This window comes from Bison bison, unplaced genomic scaffold, assembly GCF_000754665.1.
Source record: "Bison bison bison isolate TAMUID 2011002044 unplaced genomic scaffold, Bison_UMD1.0 scf7180017864313, whole genome shotgun sequence".
Lineage (NCBI taxonomy): Eukaryota > Metazoa > Chordata > Mammalia > Artiodactyla > Bovidae > Bison > Bison bison.
Genome location: NW_011494885.1, coordinates 1,752,653 through 1,763,033, shown reverse-complemented (window position 1 = coordinate 1,763,033; position 10,381 = coordinate 1,752,653). Strand labels below are relative to the sequence as shown.

Below are 10,381 nucleotides of genomic sequence, written 5' to 3'. Positions count from 1 at the left end.
CCCACCTAGCCCATTGGTTTAGCGGGCCCTGAGGTCCTCCCGCCAGCTGCAGGGTCTGGCCTTACTATTGGAGTCATGGATGAGAGTCCCACCCACCTATTTGGAACGTCCTTTTCTGTTGGTTTCCACTTGCAGACAGGTCACAGCACACCTCCGTGCCCTTCCCATTGGCTTGGGGAGCCCACGCCGATTGGCTCGCGGTGCCGCGGGTTCCGGGGCTCACCCACCATTGGTCTGTGCTGCTCACTTTGCACCGCCCATTGACGTAACACCCCCGCCCCATTCCCGAAGGCGTCCCTCTTTCGACTCCGCCCCGCGGCGAAGTTGTTAATGATAATTGGTCGGCCTTGGCCTTTGCAGCTTTCTGATTGGCTCCTTCAGGTACAGTGGGTCGGACCCTGGTGTCGTAAGCCATCTTGTGTGTTCATTGGCTAACGTGCGAGGGTCAAGGGACACGGAGTAAGATGGGTTGCGCAGCAGAGGCTGCTAGGCTGCAAGGTCAGGCCTCGAGTCCCACCAGGCACCGCGGCAAAGGGGCGGCCCCCTAGTCCGAAGTCGGAGACCGAGAGACGGAAGTGCTAGCCCTTCCCACAGTGCCACGGGGAGAATTCTAACCCGTTTTGTGAACTCTGTCCTGCTTCTTGTTACCCACAATGCCTCTTACCTATTTAACGGGACAGTTGCCGTAGGCCCACCCATTTCGTTACCCATCATGCTTTCTGTGTCTTTCCCCCAACCCTTGCCTCAGTCACTGAAGCTTCTATCTTTGGCCCATTCATTCCTATCCCATTACCCATCATGCCTTCCGCTCCATTCATTTCAACTTAGTTGCCCGTACGACCTTTAGCCCTTTTACGCCTTTAGCCCTTTCATTTCCCACATTTTTTTTTTTTTTAAGTATGTATCTATTAATATTTGGCTGCATGGCTAGACATGTGGGATCTTTAGTTGTGACCTGTGAATTCTTAGTTGCAGCACGCGGAATCTAGTTCCCTGCCCAGGGATGGAACCCTGTCCGCCTGCATTGGGAGCTGCAGAGTCTTAGCTGCTGGACCACCAGGGAATTCCTCCAGCATTCTTCTAGCTGTACCTTAATTGAGCATCAGGCTTTATGTCTATTGCTCAACTTGCCTGTGGCCCCTATTTCTCCCTTATTCATTCCAATACCCCTGGCTCTTTCAGAATTTTCCAGTTTATTGTGATCCACACAGTCAAAGGCTTTGGCATAGTCAGTAAAGCAGAAATAGATGTTTTTCTGGAACTCTCTTGCCTTTTCAATGATCCAGAGGATGTTGGCAATTTGATCTCTGGTTCCTCTGCCTTTTCTAAAACCAGCTTGAACATCTGGAAGTTCACGGTTCACATATTGCTGAAGCCTGGCTTGGAGAATTTTGAGCATTACTTTACTAGCGTGTGAGATGAGTGCAATTGTGTTGTAGTTTGAACATTCTTTGGCATCGCTTTTCTTTGGGATTGGAATGAAAACTGACCTTTTCCAGTCCTGTGGCCACAGCTGAGTTTTCCAAATTTGCTGGCATATTGAGTGCAGCACTTTCACAGCATCATCTTTTAGGATTTGAAATAGCTCAACTGGAATTCCATCACCTCCACTAGCTTTGTTCATAGTCATGCTTCCTAAGGCCCACTTGATTTTGCACTCCAGGATGTCTGGCTCTAGGTGAGTGATCACACCATCTTGATTATCTGGGTCGTGAAGATCTTTTTTGTACAGTTCTTCTGTGTATTCTTGCCACCTCTTCTTAATATCTTCTGCTTCTGTTAGGTCCATACCATTTCTGTCCTTTATTGAGTCCATCTTTGCATGAAATGTTCCCTTGGTATCTCTAATTCTCTTGAAGAGATCTCTAGTCTTTCCCGTTCTGTTGTTTTCCTCTATTTCTTTGCATTGATTGCTGAGGAAAGCTTTCTTATCTCTCCTTGCTGTTCTTTGGAACTCTGCATTCAGATGCTTATATCTTTCCTTTTCTCCTTTGCTTTTCGCTTCTCTTCTTTTCACAGCTATTTGTAAGGCCTCCCCAGACAGTCATTTTGCTTTTTTGCATTTCTTTTCCATGGGGATGGTCTTGATCCCTGTCTCTTGTACAATGTCATGAACCTTCATCCATAGTTCATCAGGCACTCTATCTATCAGATCTAGTCCCTTAAATCTATTTCTCACTTCCACTGTATAATCATAAGGGATTTGATTTAGGTCATACCTGAATGGTCTAGTGGTTTTCCCTACTTTCTTCAATTTAAGACTGAATTTGGCAATAAGGAGTTCATGACCTGAGCCACAGTCAGCTCCCAGTCTTGTTTTCGCTGACTGTATAGAGCTTCTCCATCTTTGGCTGCAAAGAATATAATCAATCTGATTTCAGTGTTGACTATGTGAATCACAATAAACTGTGGAAAATTCTGAAAGAGATGGGAATACCAGACCATCTGACCTACCTCTTGAGAAACCTATATGCAGGTCAGGAAGCAACAGTTAGAACTGGACATGGAACAACAAACTAGTTCCATGTCTTTTCCAGTAGGAAAAGGAGTACATCAAGGCTGTATATTGTCACCCTGCTTATTTAACTTATATGCAGAGTACATCATGAGAAACGCTGGGCTGGAAGAGGCACAAGCTGGAATCAGGATTGCCGGGAGAAATATCAATAACCTCAGATATGCAGATGACACCACTCTTATGGCAGAAAGTGAAGAGGAGCTAAAGAGCCTCTTGATGAAAGTGAAAGAGGAGAGTGAAAAGGTTGGCTTAAAGCTCAACATTCAGAAAACTAAGATCATGGCATCTGGTCCCATCACTTCATGGGAAGTAGATGGGGAAACAGTGGAAGCAGTGTCAGACTTTATTTTTCTGGGCTCCAAAATCATTGCAGATGGTGACTGCAGCCATGAAATTAAAAGACGCTTACTCCTTGGAAGGAAAGTTATGACCAACCTAGATAGTATATTCAAAAGCAGAGACATTACTTTGCCAACAAAGGTCCATCTAGTCAAGGCTATGGTTTTTCCAGTGGTCATGTATGGATGTGAGAGTTGGACTGTGAAGAAAGCTGAACGCCAAAGAATTGATGCTTTTGAACTGTGGTGTTGGAGAAGACTCTTGAGAGTCCCTTGGTCTTCGAGGAGGTCCAACCAGTCCATTCTAAAGGAGATCAGTCCTGGGTGTTCATTGGAAGGACTGATGCTAAAGCTGAAACTCCAATACTTTGGCCACCTCATGCGAAGAGTTGACTCATTGAAAAAGACTGATGCTCGGAGGGATTGGGGGCAGGAGGAGAAGGGGATGGCAGAGGATGAGATGGCTGGATGGCACCACTGACTTGATGGACATGAATTTGGGTAAACTCTGGGAGTTGGTGATGGACAGGGAGGCCTGGTGTGCTGCAATTCATGGGGTCGCAAAGAGTCGGACACGACTGAGCAACTGAACTGAACTGACCGACCCCTGGCTCATTCATTGAGATCTATTGCCCATCATGCCCTGAGCTCCTATCGAAACATTATTCATAATTTTGCCTTTGGCCTACTCTTAATCATTATACCCCTGCCCCTTGTACTTAGTTACTGCTATTTCTACTTTGTTCTGTTTATTTCTGCCCATTACCCATTATACTGCTGTTGTAGATTATTTTTCCTTATGCCCTGGACTCCTCCCGCTCCTTCCATTAACCATGGCTTATGCATTTTTGCTCATTATCCCCTCACTTATCTTTTTCATATCTTTGGTCCTTTTCTTTTTGTTTGTAACCTATCTTAACTTCTAGTCTACTGATTCCCTCAAGCCCTGGACCCTGCCCTGCCGCCCATTCATTACCCATTATGTTCCACCCCTATCCCCTAAACAGCGCACAGAAAACACCAGTTGAGATCTGGTAAGTACAAACTCATATTTTGTAGGAAATGCTATATTAACAGCCACATCCCCTATCCCTAACCCAGGTGATCCACTCTCCCCCCAACCCCCAGGGAGATGTTTGGGTCCAATCCCACTGGGCAGGAGTAAAAGGACTCAGTAGTCTTCAAAGTAACAGCAAATTCTTCTTCCAAGGTTGGCATCAGCAAGGCACACTCTGCATGAGGCTCACCCCATGTAGCCCTGAGCTGGGTCTTAATTCTCTGGAGACAGGAATTGGGGTACTGGGGGCACAGGGAAGAAGGGTCAGTACCCTGAGACTCCTGCCTGCAGGAGGGAGGAGATGGGGAAGTTCCTCTTTGGGCTGGGGAATCCCCTCCCTCCACCTTTAGGGGACAGGGTGGGGAATGGGTGACAGAGGCTCTGCTGCCTGGAGGGCTCAGGTCTGAGCAGCAGGATGTCCCCAACACCCACCCCAGCATATCTAGTAGGAGTTACTGCCTGAGGAAAAATCAGGTCTGGGGTCTTCTTTGGGATTTGGGAGGAGTCTGGAGATGGTGGGTCGTGAGAGGTATAATCTTTTTTTTTTTTTTTGTGAGAGGTATAATCTATGTCTGGTGAATCCTTGGGTAAGAGTTTGTGCAGAAACCTACCTTCTCTAGCCCCTCCTAAGGTTATCAGGTTTCCATTGTCATGGCCAATTTCTCTGAATCAGAGATCATTGATTAGAGGTCACAGTGGAGCCACCAAGATAGAAGTCAAAGATGAGACGCATGTGTGCTGACTGACAGTGGCTGGGCCCGAGGTCAGGGACCCTAGGTCCCTGACGAAAGTTAAGATATAAAAAAATGAGAGGTGAAAGGGCAAGGCCACGGTGGCTCACACATACATGGCCCGGGACATGACAAAGCCTTTGCCCTGGTAGGACTCAGGGGGGCCGGAGTAGGACAGGGCATCGTAGATGGGGTTGATCTTGTCCATATAGTCTTCCTCCTCCTCCTCGTCCTCTAGATCCAGGGAGACCCTCTCCACAGCAGGTGGCCCTGGGGGCACCAGGATGGGGGACCCCAGGCTTGTGGCCCCAAGGATCAGGGGCCCTGACCGCTCTTCCAAGGTGGGAAGCTCATGGTATCGAGGCATTTCCTGGGAATGGGGAGGGAATGAGCCCAAGGTTACCTCTTGAGCATGACACAGAATCCCAGTTTGCTCCATGACCCTCAACTCCTGACCACCGTCTCCCCATGCCAACCAGACCAGACCTCACCCTATGTCACCCCCTGTTCCCTGGGTTGATATTGGGATAATCATGTAGGTGGTTCTTAACTCAAAGCCCAGAGCATGGACCCTACCCCGTTGATCCTAAGCTTTTCCTTTTCTTTTGATTGTTGAAACCCTGGTCTTTCCCCATGAGCCTTTGAATTCAATCTTGACCTAAACTTAAGCTCTACCCTTGAAACTCGACTTGTTTTCAAACTCAACATCCAACCTCTGATCTCTAGGAGGCCACTGAGGGGAGTGACTTGTCCCAGCTCCAGGCACAGTATCCAGCAAATGGAGATACTCAACTGGTCCTCTTTGATAGAGTGATTTTAACTCTCATCCCTTGTCCTTGGACTTTCAAAACCATGACCATCCTCACTGAATCCTAAATACATCTCAATCCTCTAAGCTCTGACCAGAGATACAGCCCTGAACTTGAGTTGTAACCTTTAAATCCTTGCTCTGTTATGTGAGATTCTGTATGAGTGCTCAGTCATGTCTAACTCTGTGGGACTCCGTGGGCTGTAGTCTGCCAGGTTCCTCTGTCCATGGGATTCTCCAGGCAAGAATACTGGAGTGAGTTGCCATTTCCTACTCTAGGGGTCTTACCCACCCAGTGTCCTGCATCTCGTGCATTGGCAGGCAGATTCTTTACCACTAGCACCACCTGGGAAGCCTCCTCTTATGTAAGGAGGCCCTTAAACTCAGATCCCAAGTCCACCCTTGACCTTTCCTGAGTTCCTACCTGCTCGGCACATGAGACACCAGCATCAAAGTAGGGGGTCTTGAGTGGGCTGTGCTCCGAGGCCCCCAGGGTGAAGAGCTGGGAGGGCTTCGATGGGAGAGAGAGGGACAAGTCAGGACCACCCCCCTACCCTGACAGCCTCTTCCCCCAAGTTCCCAATTCCAGCCCTGGCCTCAGTGGGGGAAGGTGGGTGGGGAGGTGGGGGCAGCCTGGGCTCCAGGGAAAGTGCTTACCATCTCTGGTTCCTCCAGCTTTGCCTTTGGGGTCGGTGGCTTGTATGAGGGAGGTCCCTCCAGTCTGTGGGGTAGGAGGTAAGTCAGGTGGAGGCTAAGCCCTGAGAAGCCCTCTATTCCAGAGCCACTGCACATCTCTTTCCTCTACCTGATCTCCCTTTTCCACCACCCACCTCCCCTTCCCCTGCTGTCTCCTACTCATTCCATGAATTTCTCTTCTTCCAGGAAGTTCTCCTGACTCTCCAGGAGGAGCCAGAGTTCCTGTTATAGGATCATAGCTAGCTATGCGTCTCTAATGGGGCACGTACTGAGTTTGTATTTGAAATATCACTTCTGATCTCATTCAACAATTGTATCCCGCGGCGAACAGTGTGAGGGGAGAAAAATGAGATTTGTGCTGTGTTCCCAGAACCCATGATGAGGAGTATCAGGACATATTTGGAGAAAGACAGAATGAGAACTTCCATGGTGGACAGTGATTAAGAATTTGCCTGCTACTGCAGGGGACACGGGTTCGATCCATGGTCCGGGAACTAAGACCCTATGCGCCGTGAGCCAAATAAACCCATGGGCCACAACTGCTGAAGCCAGCGCACCTAGAGCCTGTGCTCTGCAGCAATAGAAGGCACCACAGTGAGGAGCCTGTGCACCATAGCTAAGAGTAGCCTCTGCTCACTGTGACTGCAGAAAGCCGGGGCACAGCAGTGAAGACCCAGCACAGCCAAAGAAATAATTTTAAAAAGAGAATGAAAAGAATGAGTGAAACGCTTTCCTGTCACCCAAACTATATTAAATTCCCTCATTCTGCACACCCACAGACCAGAGTATCCTGTATATATAATAATGGCAGGTGCTCACTACACCTTCAATCCCCAGCTCAGATGTCCCTGCCTCCAGGAAGCCCTCCCTGATCTTTTAGGCTGAGTCAGGTGCTCTCTGTAGCTGCGCTCAGCTCCTTCAGCTTCCCTGGCCCATTCCTAGCCATCCTGGACTGTCGTTGTCTGGGGATGGATCTGTCTTCTCCAGACTGTGAACCCCAGGAGCTCAAGGCCAGCACCATCTCAGACACCACTGGGTCTCACAGGCTTAGAAGATGAGAACATCAGCAGGTTGTTGGTTTGCATTGACTAGATGATTCAGACTGGTTCACAAACTTCCATGTGCATCTTAGGGAGCTTGTTATACTATAGACTCCAAGCCCTTCTTGTGAAAGTGCTGATTTAGTAGGTTTGGGGTGAGCCCAGGAAGGTGCATTTTTAACAAGTGCTCCCCTCACACACACTGGGTCACATTATATCAGAAGCATTTTGCCCCCAAAACTTTCTTGCTGAACAAATTTCAGCAAGTGATTTCAGCTCTCTGAACCTGAAAACCTTCCTCTTTGAGAAGATGTGTATCCTTAGCTCTGTCTGATAATCTAGGTTTCCTTTATGTTGATGTGTGTGGATATCTTTTATTTACATTTTAAATTTATTATTTTTTGGACTTTTTTAAAAAGGCTTATTTGTTTATTTGGCTGTGCTGAGTCTCCCCTAAGGTGTATGGGCTTCTCTTGTTGCAGAGCACAGGCTCTAGGCGCACGGGCTCAGTATGTGTGATGCAAAGGACTGGTTACTCTGTAGCATGTGGGGTCCTGTGGGACAAGGGATCAAATCCATGTCCCCTGCATGGGCGGGCGGATTCTTAACTACTGGACCACCAGAGAAGCCCTTTTTTGGACACCTTTTAAGTGTTCTGTCTCATCATTGTGTCCCTAAATTTAAGGGCCTTGCCCCACGGGGATACTTTCTGAATTACCTACTGAATGAACAAATGGATGAATGGATATGAGGCTTCATTGAGATCACAAGTACGATGCCTCTTATCAAGTCTCCACAAGATGCTGTAGAGATGTCAGGATGCCTCTCATAACAAGTGTTCTACAGAGAGAAGTGGAGCTAGTTTCCCCTCATATCCCCAGTATTCCTCTTTTTTCACAGTAATACGGATTTTGACTGGGCATGTGGCCACCCAGAATAAAGACTACATTTCCCAGCTTCCTCTGCAGCTAGGGCAGCCGTGTGACTAGACCCTGGCCAATGGGAAATGAGAGAATGTGATGGTTCCCTTACAAGACTGCCCTCTATTTCCATTTCCCCTTCCCACTGGCAGGCAGGGTGGTCCTTGAGGCCAGGATGGCCATGTCTGGTTGTCCTGTACGTAGACAATGATAAGAGAGAAGGGAGCCATCTTGGAATGTGAATGAAGGGAAGGCAGAACAAGATAGCAGGAACCTGGACTCTGATGACATCACAGAGCAGAGTTTTCATGGCCATGATTTCTAGGAAATAAACCCTCCTCTCCACCCCATTTAAGTCCTGGTCATTTTGGACCACTCTGTTTCACAGAGTTGATACCGTGCAGGGTCCTATGGGGGTCCTGGGGCACAAGGCCTTTCTGTGTCCCCCATTTCTTTGTTTATAGGAAACACCCTTCATTCAGCCTCCATGACCTTCCCTGAGTGCCAGTGGGGAGATTTAAGCAGTTGTTACTTAGGGAAGGCAGGAGATACAAGACCAGGGAGAAACAGTTAAGAGCAGCCTTGGGCCAAGGTCCTGTTTCCCTATTAATGGATACACACACAACAATATCTTTGAACTACTCTGCAGATAAAGAAATCCCCTCCAGGTGGGAGAAGCAACTGATTAATGATGATAAGTGGCCCACAGGCATGTAGACCCCAGACCAATTGGACCTGAAGCTTGATGCTGCTGACTCCTACTTACCTCACCACCAACCCATCAGAAGAATGTCCATGGGATGATCGCACCCTCTTTGAATAATTACTATTAAAACTTCTCAATATCTTCCCCAAGTTAGGACACTTGGGTTCTGAGGGCAGTAGCCCACTGTGTCCCCCTTTGCCTGGCAAAGCAATAAACCTACTCTTTTCTGGGTGCGTGCTAAGTCGATTCAGTGGTGTATGATTCTTTGCGACCCTCTGGACAGTAGCCTGCCAGTCATCCCAAATTCTATCTTGGAGATTTGATTCGGCACTGGTGTGCAGAGAAGCTGAGCCATTTCAGCGTCACAACCATTGCCAACGACTTTCTCCCAGCCTCCTCCCCCAGCCTGTGCACCCCGGTCCTGGGACCCCTCCCCATCCACTTCTTAGGACCCTTCACTCACTCCTCCTCCTCCTCTGCCCCCTGCAGCCTCTGCTCCTTCCGCTGCTGCCTGCAGATCAGGATGCCCGTGGCGGCCACAGCAGTAGCGATGATGGCGGCGATGATGCCCCCAATGATGCCCCCTGTGGCCCCTGCTCCGGCTGTGTTGGGTGTCTCTGCAAGGAGGAGGACAGCGTGAGGGAGTCTCCAGGAGGAAGCCACACAAGGCCTTATTCCCCCTCCCACCCCACCCTCCAGTCACTACCTGCCTGCCTACCACCTCTCCCAAGGGCAGATGACATTCTTTTTATTCACTTAATCCTCATTGAGCATTTGTTGTGTGATAGAATGGTGAACAAAACATGCAAAAGCGCCAGTCCCATGGGACGAATGTTTTGTCGGGCAGGGAAGCCACAAGTAGAGAAATAGACATAATAGCTAATGTGCCAGGTGACAGCAAACGATAGAGGGTAATCATAGGGGACTTCCCTCGTTCAAAGTGGATAAGAATCCACCTGCCCATGGCAGGGACACGGGTTCCATCCCTGGTCCGGGAAGGTTCCACATCCTGCGGGGCAACTAAGCCTGTGCGTCACAACTACTGAGCCCACGCTCTAGAGCCACCAAGCAGCAACTACTGAAGCCTGCATGCCTAGAGCCCCGTGCTCTGCAATGAGAAGCCACCACAGTGAGAAGTCCGCGCACTGCAATGAAGACCCAGGACAGCCCCCAAAACCAATTATTTATATATATATACTTCCCTGGTGGCTCAGGTGGTAAAGTGCCTGTCTGCAATGCGGGAGACCCGGGTTCGATCCCTGGGTAGGGAAGATCCCCTGGAGAAGGAAATGGCAGCCCACTCCAGTATTCTTGCCTGGAAAATCCCATGGATGGAGGAGCCTGGTAGGCTACAGTCCATGGGGTCACAAAGAGTCGGACACGACGGAGAGACTTCACTTTCACTTTCATATACAAAGGCAATGCCACATAATGCCAATGTCATTCACCTTACTTATAGTAGGGAAGTGCTACGTGACAGAGCAAGGTAGTTAAAAGTCAGAGAGAGCCTACTGGGAGATATTTGAACAAAGGCCTGAAGTAGCTGTAGGGGGCGAGCCATGAGGAT

At 48.8% G+C, this 10,381-nt stretch overlaps 2 protein-coding genes across 2 annotated transcripts in view; both read right to left on the bottom strand.

Annotated features, from left to right (window-relative positions):
• Positions 1-283, bottom strand: part of TOMM40 (translocase of outer mitochondrial membrane 40 homolog (yeast)) — an 18,436-nt gene extending 18,153 nt beyond the window's left edge. The window contains exon 1 of the mRNA XM_010852687.1: positions 152-283. Within this exon, the coding sequence (XP_010850989.1) occupies positions 152-283 (132 nt within the window). The remainder of the gene's footprint in view (positions 1-151) is intronic.
• Positions 284-3,888: 3,605 nt separating this feature from the next.
• The window catches only part of PVRL2 (poliovirus receptor-related 2 (herpesvirus entry mediator B)), a 31,165-nt gene continuing 24,672 nt past the window's right edge, over positions 3,889-10,381 (bottom strand). The window contains exons 7-10 of the mRNA XM_010852581.1: positions 9,278-9,431; positions 6,110-6,173; positions 5,877-5,963; positions 3,889-5,014 (exon numbers count right to left, since the gene is read on the bottom strand). Coding sequence (XP_010850883.1) covers positions 4,751-5,014; positions 5,877-5,963; positions 6,110-6,173; positions 9,278-9,431 — 569 coding nt within the window. The 3' untranslated portion in view covers positions 3,889-4,750. The remainder of the gene's footprint in view (positions 5,015-5,876; positions 5,964-6,109; positions 6,174-9,277; positions 9,432-10,381) is intronic.